This window comes from Biomphalaria glabrata, chromosome 3 (assembly GCF_947242115.1).
Source record: "Biomphalaria glabrata chromosome 3, xgBioGlab47.1, whole genome shotgun sequence".
NCBI lineage: Eukaryota > Metazoa > Mollusca > Gastropoda > Planorbidae > Biomphalaria > Biomphalaria glabrata.
In genome coordinates, this window is record NC_074713.1 from 23,885,578 (window position 1) to 23,906,789 (window position 21,212).

A 21,212-nucleotide genomic window follows, 5' to 3' on the forward strand; every position below is an offset into this window, starting at 1 on the left:
TAAAAATTATAAATAAACAGAAATGGAATTTGATAAACATCTTAGACGTCTTAGTTACATCAAATGACTGTACAGAAAGGAGGTTAACTTTCCTAAGCCTGATTAGTAGACTAATCATATTACTAATACTATATAGGTCTAATTACTAGTCTAGTTTATTTTTTTTTAATTTAAACGCTGCAAAATGCGTTTACTGATTTTAACATTTGTATGCTTGTGGCGAATTTCTACATCGACTGTCTGGTATGAACCTGAACAAGTTCACATTGCTGTTGGAGGTAGAGAAATTAGAGTAAATTTTATGTTTTAGATTATAGATCTAGTCTAGATTAGAATTTAAATAATTTAGACTCTAGATCTAGAGTAGTTTATACTATTCGGACACCTATACGGCTATAGACCCAAATTTGAAAGTTTGACTTTGACAGCGCATTATTTTACAATCCATGTTCATTCGATATCAAAATCTTCTTTAGTTTTTAAAGGAGAATAAGGATGACTACTTATATTTGTACTCCTAACCTATATTTGTTATTATTATATTTAAGGTCAAAGAGGCAGTGTGTTTTCATTTAAGTCAAAGTAGTGACCTAAGTAGTCAGACAAATTTGACCCACATTATTTGATTCCGGACACCATATATAAATAATTTATTTCGGACAGTCTCTATATTTAGGCATCAATAAACTCAGATTTTTATTCTATATATTAACATTAACTAAATTTTAAGATCCCCAGGCATAGCCCCTGACATGAAATCATAAAGATGTTTTCAAATTATATATATGCATATATTTCTAATAAATATGAACACAAACAATAAAAATATGAACACACTTATTCTACCTAAATTAGGTCACTGAGATAATAATAATAAAGCTAGTCTTCGAGTCTGAAGATTAGTGAGGAATGCAGTATTTCCTGTGGCTGCGCAGTCCAAGCTGTGACCTTCCTTTTTTGCCACATCCAGGGCAAGCATAACCATTGTCCACAGGTGGTCGATTAAGATTTTATTTTCGCCGTCTGCGTTTGTCCTCGGCAGCAGATTTATCTTTTGGTCTCATGGCCTTCGTGAGTGACCTCCAGCTGTCTCGCTCGGAGGCCGCATGCAACCAGGTGCTCTCTTCTATGTCAGCCAAGGAAAGTTGACGCCTTTAAGCTGGTCTTTGAAGCGTTTCTGTGGGGCGCCTCTGTTATGTCGACCACCTTTTAGCTCACCAAAAAAGACTGCCTTTGGCATACATTCGTCTCCCATACGGGATACGTGCCCTACCCAGCGCAAATGTCGGACCAAAAGAAGTCCCTCTATACTGTCCTTACCGTCACTGGGATACTGACTTCTACACCGACTTTTAGACTTATTTTATGTTTGCATGATTAGATGTGTGTTGAATGTTTGTGTTTTTTGTTTATTAATTTAATAAATTTCTAATTCAGATGATCTTTTGTGGTATAGTACAGGTTAGGATCTAATAGCCATTCTTGCCTAACTTCTCTAGATCTATAATCTATCTAGTAGGTCTAGATCTAAGCATTTAACTTCATTCAATGTACCAAGCTCACTCCAAACATTTGCCCATTTATTCTCTATAAAAAAAATTAAAAAATCGAACAAATATAGTATAAGATCATTAACATTGATGTTCAAAACTGGCTGTCTTAAATAAATTTTTGTAAGTAAATCGTAATTTAATTTGGACACCCTATTAATTAATTTTTTTTGTATGGAATCAAACATCTTGGCTTATGAATCAAATAAATCAGCTCCTAAAACAGAATAAATATTGCTTGGCTCATTAGTATAGACTTAGCCATTCAAAAAATATAGTCTTAACCCTAGAAAGAGGTAAAGTCATCCTGGTAACATAGGGAAAAACAACAACCTGACTTACAAATTTGAAATTCGTTTTTCTTGCATAAAAAGACAGCTAAATGGAAGGAAATTGGGTCAGAATCATTGGAAAATGGACAAGCACATTATACAGCGCGCTAGTTTTAAAATAAATATTAAAATAATTACTTAATGACCACAAAAACAGCGAATGTCCGAATTCATGTAATGTCTGAATTAAATAAACTACTCTAGATCTAAATATTCATAAGCTCCGTGGGGCACCTCTGTTACGTTAACCACCTTTCAGTTTGGCATACTGTCGCCCCCCCATCTAAAGTATTATTATTAAAGTAGATCTATCTAGATCTAGATATATAGAATATAAATCTATATTATCTATCTATATAGATCTATATAATATCTTATCTTATATAATACAGACATTACTTCAAAAAGAAGATGATTACGTCTACGCGTCATGCATTTAGTCATGCATATTAACCAATGACTTAAATTCTGCCAAGTCACTGGTCCTCCTGGCTAGCTCAGGCAACCCATTCCATGCTCTAATAGCACTAGGGAAGAAGGAGTATTTGTACAAATTTGTCCTAGCACAGGGGTGGGCAACGCTTTTTTATCTAGGGCCGCATTAATAAACATTTGGGAATGGCGGGCCGCATATATATGCCTATATAACTTAGAAAGATATGCTAGCTAACTGTGTAGAATGTCTTTTAATTCATATTTACACTGTATTAGATTCACGTTTCTTTGATTTTTTTTTCACACTCCACAACAAGAGTTAGCAATGTTTGAAACCAATTTTACGATTTCTTTGTCTTTTTATATTACAATATCCCCACAATCATACAGTTGTACTTAACATGCAGTATTTTACTTTTTACACTCGTGCATAATGTTCCGGAACTGTGAAACTATCTTACTACTTGCTACCCTTGATCATACTTGTTTAGTTTCAACAATTAAAAAAAAAAACGTCTTTTCACTGAATCAGACAATATATGTTCTGGAAGTTAAATGACGGGACGAGCGAAACTTGCCTTTGTTGAGAATCACCAGTGAATGCTGACCATGTTCTTCAATTGTGCATGCTAAATCAAGAGACCCGAACAAGACTCTGGCCCCAAAGCCCTCCAAAGACCATTCGGAGAATTGCCTGATCTGGAAGCCACTGCGCGGTTCATCTCAGATTTGGGATTACTAAAATGAACCCTCCAACATGTAAAATGAGAAGGAAGAAGAGGAAGAACAATAGTTCCCTGTTTATAGTGTTTTTGTACAATATGTAATGTGAAATTTTATGCAGATATGTGCAAACTTTCCTGTTAAGAGTTTATGGTTGGGATACTTTATTTTTCACAGTCAGAGATCGAGCTTCATCAATTGTTACACTTGCCATCTTGTTCCAAGCCTACCCAACACTCAGAGATTGTGTCTTAAATTGAGAGTATTAATGTATAAGCATAATCTTCGTTCACTTGAAACCCTATATAATGAGACAATTTCAATAATTTATATAGAATTATTTTTAATATTTGCATTTTTATCTGTATATACTGTGGGTGTCGGCGGGCCGCATAAAACACTCAGGCGGGCCGCATGTGGCCCGCTGGCCATAATTTGCCCACCCCTGTCCTAGCATATGGGACGAAGAATGTACCTTTATCTTTGTGTCTTTCAGAGTATTTTATTAAATTTTGTTTTTGTATTTGAAGATTATGGTTCAGTGTTTTATGTATAATTGCTACTTTACTTTTGAGTCTTCTGTCCTGAAGGCTTTCTAAATTTAGTGATTTTACTAAAGGTGTTACTCTAGTCAAATGTGAATATTCGTTTGTTATGAATCTCACTGCTCTATTTTGTGTCTGTTCCAGTTTCTTAATGTTTTCTTGAGCTGAGGGGTCCCAAACGGAGGATGCATATTCTATATAGATCTATACTAAAAGTCTTAGAATCTAAAAAAAAATCTAGTTGCTTTCTGTATTTGTATAATACTAATAGCCATGTCTCAGATCCATATAGATCTAGATATCTACTACTAGACGTTAAGAAGGTTTTGTAGGCAAGCAAAGCGATTTAGGTAAACATTTGACGGTTGGGTCCCCGCTGAACAATGCTACGCAAGTGACAGCATCCTGTCTATCCTCACAGTGTGTAGCTAAAATAATCATAATGTGGTTCCACAATATTGTTGTTGTTGTTTTCTTTCCTTTTTTTTTGTGTTGTTTTTATTCCTTTTGGGTTCATTGTTTACTTTATAGTGAAAATGTCCAATATACATATATATATATTCTACAAACTCTCGCCTGGAGCTGTCCCAAAGCATTACTGTCCCTGGCCAGATGGTTATTAACTTCCCTTGATAGCTCATTTGATACTATATATAACTAAAAGAGGCAGCAGCGTATGCAAATTCATTATGTCTAATGTGACCTTTTTGTCCCACATGAAGCTGCTTGAGAATGGATAGGAATGTAGGTGGGCTTGTAAATCCTCCATTAGCCATCTTGACTGACTGTGTCAAAGCCTTGTTGAGGTCCACATATATATATATATATATATATATATCCTATCAGAACCTAGTGTCTAGTAACTGTCATATAAAAATTATTTTGATAAAGAATCTGTACTTTATTAAAATGCAATCAAGAGATTATCTAATATATAAAGTAGAATCTAAGGAATATGTATCATGTCCTGCATAGAAATCGAAACCGTCTGATCAATCTTGATAAAACTTGTCATAAATGTTCCTTAGATCATGGCGGAGACGGTAGTGTATGTTTAATTCCTACCCACTACCGGTAGGCCCTAAATATAAATATTAAATACCTAATTTATCTCTATTAAAGATCAAAACATTTTAACAAATTGTGTAAACCTGTTTTCACAGCATTTTATATTAACGGGTAAACCCATTTTCACACTTTACTTTCATTTTGTAGGCAAAAATATTTTTTAAATGTTAATGGAACATTTGCCTTGTTTGATATAGATCTAAATCCAATCCACTAGTTCAGTAACATCCAGTAATATGCAGGCCGCGGGTCATATCTGGCTAGTATATAATATAATATAATAAGTTGTAGAGTATTCTGAATAGCATGCTGAATTCAAAAAATGTTTTTCTTTCATATTTCTTTCTTTTTCTGTGCAAATTACAATGATCCTTTTTAAGCTTTTATTTTGTTTATTTGAATGCATATTTTGTTTAAATGTCTCATAATATGGTTAGCTGTTTATAATGACCTCAGTCCATCCCAATTTTATTATCTTTAAAAAAAAAAACATTTTTATGTAAGCTCTTATCTCCCTTATCTCTGACATGATTTAAATAGACATGTGTTAAAGTCATTTGAAATTGTCTTATCTGTCCAAAGTGACATATTTTTATCTACTTAATGACAAGTTTTCATTACTTGCACACATTGATAAAAACAATCTATATTCTATATGAATAATAGCTGTAATGTTAATCCATTTCTTGTATAACTTAACATTAAACAAGGTTACAAAAGACAGTTTGTGTGGAAACACAAACTTAAAATCGGCCCCCGAAGTGGTCCACCCAGGCAGGCTTCAATATTTTCAGAAAGAACATCCGAATGAAATTATATCAAAGACAAATGAGAGATAAGAATGGAGAAAGAAGGTTAACAGATCTTGTGTAGTGCCCCAACGGTCCCAAGATCAAAGGATAGGTGAAAGTGAATGTAAAGTAGGATGTGAACCTGGCCTAACTAGTTCCCCTTTCAGACCTTGTGGTCTATAGGGCAAATGATGTAAAGTTCATCTGTTTTTGTGGCCTACAGTTAACGAGGGTGTCATGTAGCCAGCACAACAACCAACCGCCTTTACTTTTCCCCAACTAATGTCAGGTACCCATTAGAGCTGAGTGGACTCAGAGGCACCCAAAGATTCCAAAGTTGAAAATCCCAGTCTTCACCTGGATTCGAACCAAAACACCTGCATAACAGGAGGGGATGAAAGTGGGAGGGGTTCATACTTGGGATAATGGTGATGACAGTCCAAACCATATACCACACAGCCAAGCAACACGTATCATACATTAATGTAAATGAAGAAGTCTCTGTATTTACCAAGCATCTAGTCCAAGACTTTTGCTCTAGTGGCCAGACACTCTGCCTGATTGGCCACATCTCATAACAAAAACAACTTTAGTGAAAAGTCTCCTTCCATGATATTCCATCCTTTGACATTTTATTCTACGAATTGATTGAGTTAAAGTTACAATGAGTTACAGTCTAATTTTTTTTCTATTCATTCAAATGTTATTGTTTTGACCAGCTTATACTATAGCTGTTTTCAGATCAATTTTTTGTCCATTTGCAATTTCACCTCCACCTGCCCCTTAGTCTTTTGGGCCATTGGGGCACCACACATAATCTGTTGGTATCTCACGCCATTCCTCTGTGTCTTTTACCACAATAGGAGTCTCTTTCATTGACAGGCCTATCCATTCATTGACATTGTCTTCCAATTTCTTCTTTTGTCTGCATCTCCTTTTCATGGTTCTATTCTCCATAGAAAGGTTTGACAGAATCATGTAAATCTCATAGTATGGTCATACAGTCTTAGTTTTTGACAAAGGTTAATCACAAGAAAGATGATGCCTATTATAAGCTATCCCGACAAGACCAACGTCTAATCTTTTGACTCAGGACCGGACACAACAGAATGAGACAACAAATGTACCGGAATCTCAAAATTGGAACCAGTGAAATCTGCCCTTGTCGAGTGTCACAAGAGAATGCTGACCATGTCCTCCAAAACTGCTCTCTTTACCAAGAGGCCTGTATATGACACTGACCCCCAAAACACCCCAATCGAAAGAAAACTATATGAAGAGCTCCCTGATTTGGAAATCACTGCGCAGTTCATCTCATATATTGGTCTAGTCATCTGAACTCTCCGTAAAAATGAGAATAAGGAAGAAGAATTAGACAAAGGTTAGAATGTCTTCTTGGGAACAAATTGCCATTGTGATCATATTTTGGTTGTCCTCATTTGTCATATGGTCTTTGTAGGTAATACATAGAATCCCTCTGTACATATCTAAATTCCAAGGCAGTTAGGGTAAATTAATTTTTCTTTGAACAAAACAATTCTAAACAGATACTGCAGACAAGATGATTATAGTGTGGAGTACAGTCAATGATACTGGAGACACAACAGTGTTGTATGGAACCAATGGCAAGCTGACGCAAGAGGCCACTGGCACAAGGGTAAAGTTCACTGATGGAGGATCAGAAAAGAGATCTCAGTTCATCAACAAGGTCATCCTCACAGGACTGGCACCAAAAACAGAATATAGTAAGTTGTAAACTACAAATTTTTTAAAACTAATTTCATTTTCCAGTTATTTGTGATAAGCAATTATTATTCTAAAACTAAATTTCAATCCAGTGACAGAGATTTAAACAATCTGCAATGGACTTTTTACATTTGTTTGCTCAGAAGGTTTAGATATAATAATGGTAATATTATTTGAGACATTGCATAATAGAAAGTATATGTTTTTCTCAGCATATGTTGTAGGCAGCAAAACATTTGGATGGTCAGACTTGTTCTCATTCACCACCTGGCCAGCTGGAGAGGACTGGAGCCCTAGCCTTGTCATATTTGGTGACATGGGAAATGAGAATGCCCAGTCTCTGCCAAGTATGCAGGTTGATGCTCTTCAAGGGATGTATGATGCAGTCCTCCATGTGGGTAGGTTGTCCTTACACCATTTGAATTCCACTTGTGTTCCTGTTGAACCCTATAGATATTCTAATGATAGCCTTTTAAGTTAGAAACAGAAACAGTTATATCATTATATAATGCCCACCACTTCTAGCCTTCTGATAAGTGCCTATCATTTAGATCCTTCTCATAGTGGCCTACAAGTTATAACATTTTTAATAATAGCCTGCATTTAAACATTTTAATAATGGTCCTTTAGTCAGAACAATCTGGTAATGGTCACCAGTTCTGGTATTCTAACAATTAACCCCCCCCCCCCCCCCCAAATCTAGAAAATGTCTCTCAAAACAGCCCTTAGAAATGAAAGTTATTCTGTAAGGGAGATGGACTAAAAGAAAACCCTTGAATAGCTCTACCTAGTGAAAAGGAAATTAATTTTATAGAGTAATATAGCATTAAAAGAAAAAAAAATAATAAATGAATATATAAATTGCCTACAATTGTTCTAAAATAAATAAAACTCTAGGACTATAATTTTTTTTATTTTTTTTTGTTGAGCCCCCTAAAAAGGGTAGCCATTTAGGCCATTTTCACTGTGCTGGGTGGGTAATTAATTATCTAAAATCAATTTTTGTTTTAAGCTTTAGATCTAAGACTTATATATGTCAAGTTTTCTAAAGATTGGTTGAACAGAACTTTTTGATTTACCTTCTCAACATTCAAAATGGCATGGTGGGGAGGGGCACCAAGACCTTTGTCAGAAGTTGCACATTTCTTTTCTTAAATTTCTTTTTATGCTCTTCCTAACTTTCTTCACATCTCTAAAATTAAAAAAAGTATTTTATTTTATTAAATAAAGATTTAATTCTCTTTCAGGTGATTTTGCATATGACATGGATGTGGTATGTACATTTTATATTCTTTTTGTATAGAAAACAACAAGGCATATATTTTGACTGGTAACTTAAAAAATTTACTAGAGTAGATTTCAATTTACTTGTCCATTCGGTGATTGACTATATATTACCTATTAGATTATGTGGAAATGTACATGATGAGGCTAGTAAAAACTCTGCTGGGCTAGTAACTTTCAATTATTACTAGCTGCAGTAGACCTGTAATAGTTAGTGATACACCATAGGAGATTGACTTTGAATGCAACACTTTTTGTGATGTCATTTGATGGATAACTCAGTTGTGAAAAAGGTTGTCGCAGGGCTTTCACAGTAAATTATTCTTCAGTTGTTTGTGGACTTATTCATTTGATGTTTAACTTGTAAGTTGCTCTGTTCATCAGCAGACTTATTGTCTTGCACAGTAATTTAGGCAAACATATTGCACATAGACAAACATTATATTACATAGCCCAGTTAAACAAAATTTAAAAAAAAAGTTGCTTTTAAAATTATGTTTGTTTGATTCCCAGGACAATGCCAGAGTTGGGGATGAATTCATGAGACAGATTGAGCCTTTTGCCTCAAAGCTGCCCTACATGACATGCCCTGGAAACCATGAACAAGCATAGTAAGTTGTTGGTTATTTGACCACCTTTTACTTCCTCACTTCTGACACCAATGTCTGCATTTTTTTTTTTACATTCTCATTTAAATATGCTGTCATTGTTTAAATCTGATGCTCTGTAACATGCTATTACAAAATTGTTTTAAAACAAATGCAATACACTACTCAACTTTGTTACTAACATTGTTAATATGTGCATTTAATTTTACCCATAAAAAATATTTTGAGTTCATGAACTACTTCTGGTTAAAAACAAATGATATTTTGATAAAATTTAATAACATGTCTAAATAATTCCTATTGAAGACAAGTCTATTATGCTTATATTTTTTTAAGTTATTGCACAGTCAGCTTTTATAAAAAAAAACATATGTCCTCCTGCACATTCAGTGCATTTTGCGGCAAGCTCTCTTCCTCAGAGATTGGTCATTAAGCTCCTTAATGTTAATAAATAAAAACAAATAAAGTATTAAAATAAATCTTGAATCTGTTCAGATCCAAAGTTACCTTTGTCAAATAATGTAGTAGGTGAGAGACAAAAAATGTCTAAACTACATTTTGAAATTTTGCATATTATTTGCTTTACTATTGTATGTGTAATATTTCAGAAGGTATTTTATTGAAAGCTTTTTGTAATTTATGCATACTTTTTTAAAGTGCATTAATGGATAGATGATAGATTTTCTATGTATAAATGAGATTAGGTTGATATGCTGTGACAGTCAAGTTTTACACTGAAGTTTAAATAGGCTACCAGCTTGTACTTACTATTTTCCCCATTTCTTACATTGGAACTATCTGGGAGGGAACAATGTAGACTTTCTTTGAGAATGTAAAATTGGTTTTCTCTTTTGTTGCATCAATGTAAAATGTAAAAAAAAAAAAAAAAAAAAAAAAAAAGTAGAAAACTGCTATTACATTTATTAAGTTAAATTTTGTTTTTATTTTGTACTTCAGCAACTTCTCCAACTACAGAGCTCGATTCTGGATGCCAGGCGATGAAAATAAGCAAATGTATTATAGGTAAATAAAATAGCCTTGCTGAATACTTTTTTGTCATATTAATGAGTACCCTCATTTCTCACTCCTCTGAAATTTAAACAAGAATACATTGATTTAATTATGTTTTACATTATTTAGTGAATATTTGTTCTTGTTTTGTACAAAATTTTGAGCATTGCAGTATAAATAGTGATTAATTTAAGTGTAATGCATTTGTAAAAAGTAAATGTAGGTTTAAAAAAGTTTTTTTCTTTGTCAACAGTTTTACCATGGGTCCTATTCGCTTCATATCAGTTGCCACAGAGTTAATATTTTTTCCTCAATACGGCCTAGTACCTATTGTGGAACACTACAAGTGGCTAGAGAAAGAATTAGCAGTAAGTTTGCTCATAAGTTATGTTTTTCACAAATTCACTTCAAAGAAAAAATACTGCAACAGAGTTATTTTTAGTTTTACACAAAATGATAATGAAAACTGGACACTTTTGGAAATGAAAAAAAAAATGGTGATCTTCACCATTTCGGCACTAAGCATTCCTAAGAGAAGAGATATAACTCTGTATCAGTTCTTTAAAAAAAAAATCAATTTTTAATTAAATTTACGGAAAAAAACTAATTAAACATAACAAAATTCTTCTTTTTATAATAGAGAAAATAGACAGGGATTAGCATCATGTTTGAAGCCATAAATAGGCCTACAAAGCTCAAAAACAAAATATGTCAGATTTAGTTGCCTTCCCACTCCCTTTGACTAGATCTAACATAATCTATACTGGATCTAGCATCAATTTTTTTCTTCTTTTTCACTACTATTGGTCTCACTTGGCTTTAAATTACTTACTCCAATCATTATTTCCTTATTCTACAGCTGAAACATTAATATTCCCATTAAAATCTCATTTAATTAAAGACTACACATTAGCCTAAATATGTAGGCTAGCAAAAAAAAATGTAATTTTCAAAATATCATAAAAATCCATTCTAACATTGCTCTCTTGGGTCAGAGTTTCTAAATGTATATTTATTTATAAACTAGCAGTGCGTGCGTAAACAAAATGACCCAAAATTGGCGATTGCCACCTATTCATGGCGACTCTAGTTGTCTACCAGTAGAGGCGACTCCCACCGACTCTAGTTGTGAAATGGTTAATCATTAAAGATTAAATTGGTTTGAAGTGTAATAAATATATAGTATTTTATAGTATTCCATTTTGTTTGTTTGTTGGCCACTCTGTATTGTTATTGCACATTACACTTTGGCGTTCATGATTGTTCATATTTCTGTGCACATTTCTAGGAAGCCAACAAACCAGAAAACCGAGCCAAGCAGCCCTGGGTTATCACATTTGGTCACAGACCTATGTATTGCTCTAACGATGATAGGGATGACTGCACACGCCATGAAAGTCTGGCAAGTTCACTTTCCTTTGTTCACTTTACTGGATTTATTGCTCAATAAACCTTACAAAAATAGTTTTTATTACTGTCCTGTTCTTTGCCTCATTTAAGTACTTCTGCTTTTTTCCTTTCAGACCAGGATGTTGAACATTGATAACTGTTTCAGACCAGGATGTTGAACATTGATAACTGTTTCTTACTAGGATGTTTAACATTTCACTTTACAGCTAATCCACTTGAGATATATTTTTCCAGTGTAGTGGTTCTCAGATTTTGAAGTGAAAATGAAAACAAGACACGTGTACTGCTCCTATTTGACTACTTTTATATATTTTCAAGATCAGTAAATCATCACTTAGTAGTATTATGTATTTATAGTCAATAGAAATTATTTTTTTGTAATTTTTAAAAATAGTTTACCTCAGATCTAAAGTCATCCTTGGGAATATTGCCCAATCAGAACAGGACACAATTCTTAATTGAGCCACATTGGGAATATGTTCGTAGATTTCATTGATTCATTATCTGCATGAATAACTCAGACCTGTTTGTATTCCTTAGTGATTTGATTGACACTTGACAGGCCATTTTTTTTTTTTTTTTGTAGTGCCAAAGCTTTGGCTCAACGTATTTTAATAAAATAATAAAGGCAAGCAGACAGACCTTTTTTTTTTTATAAACTTTCCAAAAAATAGTAGTTTTAATATTCAATGTTTGTACAGGAGACTTCCTTAAATAAGTTTTCATTTTTACAAGTGCTTGTTAAAAAAAATGGTGCATTTTATTTTTTTTTAATTGTAGTCCTAGCAAGAATGCTTTAATGTAAAATCAAAGCTGCTTGTTTAATTAATTTTTTTGTTTTTTCTGTTTAGATCCGAGTAGGAATTCCATATCTGCACTTCCTTGGTTGGGAGCCTCTGTTCTACAAGTATGGTGTTGACGTCGCTCTCTGGGCTCATGAGCATTCGTACGAAAGACTTTGGCCAGTTTACAATAGAGTGGTAAGTACTTTACATCTGTACAAAATGTACAAAATGTCAACCAAAAACATCAATTCGCTAGAGCTGAGAACTATTATTTACTTGAATCTAGTCTGCGTAAATGTTGACCTGACCATTAATATATGAGACTTTGTTTATTTTACTTGTCACTTTGTTTATTTTACTTGTCACATTTTTCTTTATTTTGTAATTTTTCTTTATTTTGTCACATTTTTTTCTTTTTTTTTTACTTGTCATATTTTTCATTATGAACCTTAGAACAACAAAATGTTTTTTTTATTTTTTGTTTGTTAACATACACATTGATAAATGTTAAATCATATCGAAAACAGGAAATGAATAACAAGAATCCTATACTCTTAAGCGAGCAATTCTTGTATGTATGTATGTATGTATGTATATATATTTATATATATATATATATATAAATTTTATTTCGAAAACGGCTCTAACGATTTTCTTTAAAAGTTCATGGTATGTGCATAATAGTGAGAAAAAAATTCTCAACTCATTGGCCACATCGGGAAAACTCGAGGTCGACCGTTATATCGGTTTGAAAATGCCTCATTATCGAAAAATTAATTTTGGCTAGAATGTTTTATGAATGAAAATTTTCCATGACGTAAACGGGAAAAACGCTGCTTACGTCACTAGGCTTATCGCAGTACACTAAAATATTTCTTTGCAAACAAGAACAAGTTTTTAAGAACCATTAGACCTAAATAAACATTTGCGCACCATCTTACTGTAGATTGATTTATTATAGAAATATAAAAGAGAAGTAATGAAATTAAATGTACAAATGTAAGTTTAGTTATTGTGATTGAAGTGCTTAATAAATTGTTTACACTTTAATTGCTTAGAGCGGTGTAGATACCTTTTACTTTGTTGTTTATTTTGCTGGTGACCTCCAGCTGTCTCGTTCTGAGGCCAGGTGCTCTCTTCTATGTAAGCTAAGGCAAGTTGGCGCCTAAGCAGGTCTTTTAAGGGTTTCGGTGTTACGTCGACCACTTTTTTAACTCACAAAAAAAAAAAAAAAAGACTGCCTTTGGCATGCGTTCGTCTGAGATTCGTCACCCATACAGGATACTACTCTGTCTTAATCGACCACCGGCGGACAATGGTTATGCTTGCCCTGGAGGTGGCAAAATATGTAAGTCACAGCTGGGGCTGCGTAGCACCGGGAAATACTGCAATCCTCATTAATCTTCGGACTAGAAGACAAACCTTATTATTATTATTTTTTTGCTGGTGAATTATTATATGTGTTCATGCTTCGGTGTCTACTGTTCCATACCAAAAACAAAGGAAATGGTCATAACACAGCTTCTCTACGCTTTACTTGCTCACACTAAACATGATATCTAGCCATCGGTCAACGATTTTGCGCAAGCTGCACCCTCTTTTAATTTAACTCTAAACCTCGGTAAAAAGCTTGGGGTTAGGGCGTGGAGACGGAATGCCCAGGAGAGATCTGAATGTGTAAAAGCAGGCCATATCCCTCCACGGGGTGTAGCACCACTAGGATGGATGGATGGCAAAAGCCGGTATGAACTTCTTATAGTCCGACAGTCAGGCTGGGCAGGACACGTATCCCGTATGGGGGACGAACATATTGTTCGGCGTAACAGGGGTGCCCCACGGAAACGTTTCTTAAGGATACTAATGCAATGATTTAAGTCTATTAAAAAAAATGTGCCATTTTACTTTGTCACAAAGTGCCTGTTTTACCCTATAACGTAGAGATTTGCGTCACTTGATGTTTCGTACTAAAGCCATAATGAATATACTAATTCCATAATTAAATGTCTGAAATAATCATCTGAGAAGTTACACTGCAAAGACTTTTTTCCAAGCCAATAATAGTAGGCCTACAATAGTTTTATGCAAATTATGGATTGTAAAACTATAAGACGGACGTGAGCTATGGTTTGTCTAGACTGTAGTAGGACTTAAGAGACTTTACATTTAATCGCCATATACAATTACATTTAGAACTAACAGAACACTAAATCAACTCTTCAGATTAGTAGTCTTTATCCGATCGTTCATTTTCTTAATTACAACAATATTTCCAAAATGACTTCGGGTATATATCCTTCCTTAACAAATTATTCATCCGAGCGAGGCTCGGTCACCTGATATTTTAAGCAAATAAATAAGTCATTGCAGAAATTTATTATACAGACAATGCAAAAGAAATTATTTTACTTCTCTTATCAGTGTATTATTTGACTTTTAGTACAACCATATCCTGATGCCTTTTGTAAACAGAAATAAAAGGAAAATAAGAATAACTGTTCCAAATGCTACCATTCCATATTAAAAAGCATAATGAAAAAAAAACTCCTCTTAAGTTTAGTTCTAGGGAAAACATGTTAAAATAAATTTAAAAGATTTTAAATGATGGAGATAATCATTTTCAAGGACATAAAGAACTTTTTTAAAATCAATGCTTCTATTGTCTGTTAAGGAGACAAAGAGTTTATTAAACTTGATTTTCAATTTTTTTTTTTCCTTCTATTAAATATAAAGTCTGTTGAGGTCTACATTTCTTTTTAGCCTGGGCTTAAAAAATCAAATTAGACAATTTTTTTTGAAATGGTAAAACTTTAGTCTTAAAGCTCACTCTTTAAGTTTAAAATGTACACAGACATGCACTACTTTACGAACTCAGAACTACATCTTAGTGAGAACTACATCTTAGTGAGAACTACATCTTAGTGAGGCACATAATGAACATGTGTAATTCTAATTTTATTTCCAGGTGTTGAATGGCAGTTATGATGCTCCCTACACTAACCCTGGTGCCCCAGTTCACATCATCACTGGTTCTGCTGTGAGTTTTTACTTTCAAATAAGTTTTTGTTAGACTTAGATCTGTAAATTACAGTTTATTGAAGCTTGAGCAAGTGAAAAACTTGAACGGTTTTAAATTCGAAAGTTGTTTTGTTTTCCTATTGAAGCTCTAAAGAAGGACTAATTTAGATGTTGCTGAACTATAATGCTGTTTACTTCAACTTTTACCAGGCCTCTATATATTTCTCTTTAAGTTTCTTAGATAATATACAATGGGATTGCTGGTTGGTTTACACACACGTAATATCCTTGGTAAACTTTAACAGTAGGTCGACTCATCTTTATTTTTACAATTTATCTGAAAGCAAAAGTTTAATGGACTTCAAATGAGTTATTGGGTTTGGGGTGGGGGGGAGATGGTGGCCTTGTGGTAAAGTTCATTTGCTTCCAAAGAAAGGAATTATGTGTTCAAATCTTGGTGAAGATTGGAATTTTGAGCTTACTTAAGTTGCGAAAGAAAGTAAAATCACTGGTTGTCGTTCTGACTACAAAACACTCTTGTTAACCTGTGGCTATAGAAATAGATGAGCTTGGTTTGAAAGGTGTAAAAGTGGACTTGACTTAGAATTAGTTACTGTTTGTTTTTTGTCTTTGACTTAGCATTACAAGGGTTACAGTGATGTGATTACATTTGGTGTTGCATTTTCTTACACAGGGCTGTAAGGAGGACCACGACAATTTTGACAAGAACATTGAGAGCTGGTCGGCTTTCCGCAGTGATGACTACGGCTACACCCGAATGAAGGTCATTAACAGCACACATTTGTACATGGAGCAGGTCTCCGATGATAAGGTAATAACAGCCCTGTTTTGATTTTTCATATGTACATAATGATGCATTACTTACTTAGGCCCTCCCACATGTCAGATGTATAGAGCAGCAACCTCTCACCTAAGAGATCAGTCACAGGTGACTTTCACATCCTCTTCCCATCTAGAAGGATTGCAGGTCTTCTAAGAAGGTCTGATGCCATGTTAGACATGGGCAACTTAGTTTTTGCTGTTTCTTTTTGGCCTCCATGTGGCTGTTATGTATAGCTCAATTTTATTAATGACTATAAAACACTTGTCTAAGTCGCATCATCATTTAATAAAATAAAATTTGACCTTTCTATAATAAATAATGAAAAAATAATTTAAAAATAAGAAATCACTTAACCCCACTATGATTTTCACTTAGAAAGCACTTTTATGAAGAAAGTTTGTTTTTTTGCAAATATAATATAAGTCTTCTCTAATTCCTTCTCCTAAAGCTGTTGTCATTCTCCTACTTCTGTAAAAACAAAATTACGTGACGTGTAACATATAATTTTGAGAGAAGAAGAAGAATGAAGAAACAATGTCATGATAAGCTATGACAAGCACTTGAACCACAGATCTCTGAACCATGGACTAGATTAACTTCAGACTTTAACATCCAGATTTAAAAAAACAAACATTTAAGTCAGAATTATCAGTACCCATATCATCCACCTGGGTCTTGTGCTAAAAAAAGTAATGATTTTAAAAAATCACGGTCTTCAAATCTTGTCCCTTGAGATAAATTTTAAAATGACACGAGGTGATCAGTGTCCATCCATGCTGGTCAAGTAAAGTTACCCTTTCAGACTTTGCGATCTTTGGCCAAAGGTTAACGAGCAGAGTGTCATGTGGCCAGCACAACGACCAAACTCCTATACTTTCCTCAACTAAAGTCAGGTACCCATTAGAGCAGGGTGGACTCAGGGGCGCTCTAAAAATCCTGAAATTCAAAATCACAGTCTTAACCAAGGTTCAAACCCAGGACCACAGGTTCGGAAGCCAAGTGCTAAGCACATACAGCCACCGGGCCCCAATATCTACATTAGCTTTCATTGAGTTCAATTGAAACATTATTTTCTTTTTTTTCTGTAACACAATGTAATATGTTTAATAATGCAGTGATTCTCATAATATTTACATTTACACTGTTTCATAATGCCTGCAATACTTTATTCAGGTTTGTTAGGCAGCATCAATAAATAAATATATACATATATATATATATTTATTTATATATGAAATACTATTTCATCATTAATAAGAACAATAACTAGCATTTCATTTTGCTCATCATCCTTGTGATAAAAGAGAGATAATGCATTCCTCACATTTTGAGAACCACTGCAATCATTTGCACAAACTCAGTTTTCCTAATGAAAAAATAAATCATGCCTGTGAAAAAGTTAAATGCACATCCACTGTTTAATACCATAACTCTAATATCTTGCATTGACAGAGTGGGGCCATCATTGATAAGCTCACCATCATTAAAGAAAAACACGGAGCATACACAGGTTACTCTAAACCTGTGGAGCCAGTTGCAGACCCCTTGAAAAAACTATGGAAAATATGGAAGAAGCATGTTAAAGACATATTACCTTAACTTAGCCAAAAACTATGTTAAATTCTATTTTCTTTTTTAAAATTTATGTTTGATATAGCCAAAAGCATGAAAATCACTTTAAAAATGTATCACATCTACTAGATCTGTCAGCTTATCATTATGTCCGATAAATCTATTTTGGTCTATGGTCTCTAGTCTTTCATTTCAATAAATGAATACAATGGTTGATTCTTTAATTGTTTTTGCTTTACTAAAATGATGTGTCTGTTTTTTTCTTGGCATATTGTTTTGTTTGCTTTCTTCATATTTCTCATGAAGCACTAGATTTCTACTTTTATAAAAAAAATCTGTCTTCTGCTAGTCATGTAATGCTTATTTTTCCTTTTTTCCATCTTTCAGTCTTATTACACTTTGGCAGTTATTTATTTTATTTTGGAGACTGTTCTATGTTAAATGAGAAGATAGTGTCTGTAATTTCTCAAAACAGAAGGTAACTCCAGACTAGTCCAGTGCATTTCTTTCCCTTGTTTCCTCATTTGTGATATTCACATTCTTAAAAATGTTACCCATACTCTACTCTATGCCAGAATAAATGTTTCACAAAATCCAAATGTCACAAAAAAAATAATCTGGGTGACAAGATATTTATCTTCAGTTAACTCACATTGCATTAGTTTTATTTTAGTAATTATATTTTGATTTCCTTGTGACAATGAAATAGAACATATAATCCAATTTAATGCAAGGCTATATATTGTTTCTTATCTGGTGTATAGAACTTTTTTTTTACAGGTTGTTTTCAATAGTTTTATTGAGCATTGATTATTATAAATAAATAACTTGAGGAATGCTGTGACATGGTTAAAATTATGTTGTCATACCTTGAGTCTCATATGTTGGGAAAACTGTTTGATGATCTTTAAGCATTACTTTTTTAAGTGTGTAAAAAAATGAGAACATTGAAGAATTTCATTATACCTAGCAAGGGTAAAATAATTTATTTTTTTTAATCATTAAAATTATATATATATATATATATATATATATATATATATATATATATATATATATATATATATATATATATATATATATATATATATAATGTGTATACTCAAAAACAACAATACTTGAAACAGTGTTGAAGAAAAAATAAAATGTGACTGAAAAATAATCACTTTTATAGGGAAAATTTTATTTTTTTCAGAGAAGTTGTGTAAAATCTTTGTAAATACTTTTTAAGATTGTTTTGTTTGCTATGAGTTCAGTAACATGTATATACACATGTATATACAGCTATTTTATTGTCCAGGAAATTTTATGATCTGATTATTTTATTTAACATTTTAAGTTTTTGCATTTTTCTTCTTTTTTTTTTAACAGGAGATTTTAATTTAAACCTTGGACATTTTTTTTCTGAGATAATTAGACATTTTTAAATGCTTTTTTAAGAACATTGCATGGTAAACAACTAAAAATGTTTGTTCCATTTTTTTTAAACTTTTAAATACAGGACAAAAATTTAGGGTCAAAAATATAAAATACTTAATTTCATTGTGGATTCTTAACTAAAATTATTATGTTAGCATTTATCAATGCATGTCTTGCTTCTGTAATGGAAATATTTCATTGCTTCACCTAGTCTTAGATCAGGAATTTGGCTCTTGCACTTGTATTTTGTATATTTTAAGATATTTACCTTGCAAGAAAAGGATCTTAGATATTTATTTACACAGACAATATAAATTGCTATTTTACAATCAGGTGTATTATCCACACTATCATGGCGTACTTGAATGCCAGAAATGATTTTTTTTTTTGTTAATTTGAGAAATGTAAAATTACAGAAATATGTATTTTTTTTTAAAAAAAAAGAACATTTTAGTAAGATACAGGAAATGTAATGGTTTCAAGTCTCATTTCTTTTTAATACTTCTTTTAGCTTAAAGTTGGTAATGATGCAGGTTTCACTTGATCAGTTTTTGTTCTACAAAGCTTTAAAAAAATGTTCTCCTGATAAATTCATTTGTATGTTATATTTTCTGTCCTATGAGACCATGTGTGGATTTAAACTTTTCAATGTTCACTAAATATTTTTTTTTTTGGTTGGTTTTTCTTTTGGGTCAAAGTCTGCATTTAAGAAAAAAAAAAATTAAATACAATTCTTAATTTCTCAATTTTATTATTTTTACCAGTTGGTCAGTATTGCTAAATTTCTTTATTTTTGACTGGCAAGTCTTTCACCTTATAATGTTCTTATCATTGACTTGTTGTTTTTTTATATAAATGTAATGTCTTGTGATGCAGAGAAAAACTTGATTGCTGAACTTTGTTCTACAAAATGAAATATTAGGATGTGGGAAGTAAATTTTTTTTTCTAATGTTTTAAATGCTTTGCAATCAAAAATTGTTAATTTTTTTATTACTTTGAATGAAAGAAAACTATTTTTATTTTGTAATCTTGCCTAAAAAAATGTCTGAAATAGCCCCATCCCTGTTCTGTCAAAATGAGTCTTCAGTCTGTAATGGTTAAAGCAAGATTAGCAGGGACAACAAAGGAATTAGGATCAAATATATATCCACTTTATTCATAGTTTAGAACTATTTATCTAAGGCAGAATTTCAAATGTTTTTTTTTTTCTATTTACTTATATTAACTAAGTTTAAAAACATGAATGAAAAAAAATATTCAAGGTCACAGACTATGTGCAATCGTCTTCAAACTACAATTTCATCCTAATGATCTGCCTTGTTAGTAGCAGGAGATTATAACCCTAGGACATTACAGATTAATAGTTTCCAAAATTGACAGAACAGGTCTTCAATTTTCAATTATTATTGACTGCATGATGAAACTGATTTCCTTCCAGTGGAACTGTTGTAAGACTCAAAACATTCCAGAAACAATGGCAAATAAAAAGTTGTGACACCTATGAAAACAGTCCTTATGTTTGTTTTATGAAATGAAAAATGTGCACATTTTTATGTCAGTAAAAAGGCTTTCTAGTGGTAGGGACAATAAGGAATTGCGTATTATTGCAAGTGCAGCTCCATTATGGAAATGTCTGGTTTGTATAAGTATCTCTGTCAACAAGTTACCAAGGGATGCTTAGGATTGTGGGAAACCTGTCACATGATATCTTGTGGCATGTGCCAGTCTTTTATGTCTGAAATTATTTTTTGTCTTTATTTCTGTGAAAAGTTGTCTCCTCACAAGTCGAAGGAGTCACTCTCCAGCAGTGCCGAGTTTCACCAAGTTCGGAATCTGAGCAGGATTTTGTTAAGGCCCATTCTCTTTTCAGGCTTCAAAGTAAATACACTAAATAATAGTAAACATTAAAGCGTGTCATATTGGTCAAGAATGAAATAGAGCAGGCTTCTTCTACATTTATCTTCATTTCCTTAATTTTTATCATACGCGTATTTAATGTGCATATTTTATTTAAAATTGTAGGTGAGGTCCTGCTCAGTCTTGCACTGGCGTAAATCTGGCCCTGTACATTCT

At 32.9% G+C, this 21,212-nt stretch overlaps 1 protein-coding gene and 1 pseudogene across 1 annotated transcript; one reads left to right on the forward strand and one right to left on the reverse strand.

Moving 5' to 3' along the window:
* Window positions 1-20,646, forward strand: LOC106059113 (acid phosphatase type 7-like). The gene is made up of 12 exons (XM_013216660.2): window positions 1-278; window positions 6,992-7,189; window positions 7,403-7,588; window positions 8,438-8,463; window positions 8,988-9,085; window positions 10,040-10,105; window positions 10,347-10,461; window positions 11,382-11,495; window positions 12,355-12,483; window positions 15,251-15,322; window positions 15,998-16,135; window positions 17,600-20,646. The coding sequence occupies exons 1-12, from the start codon at window positions 185-187 to the stop codon at window positions 17,744-17,746; spliced, it is 1,383 nt and encodes a 460-aa protein (XP_013072114.1). The 5' UTR covers window positions 1-184; the 3' UTR covers window positions 17,747-20,646.
* The window catches only part of LOC106059114 (alpha-(1,3)-fucosyltransferase C-like), a 20,303-nt pseudogene continuing 17,577 nt past the window's right edge, over window positions 18,487-21,212 (reverse strand).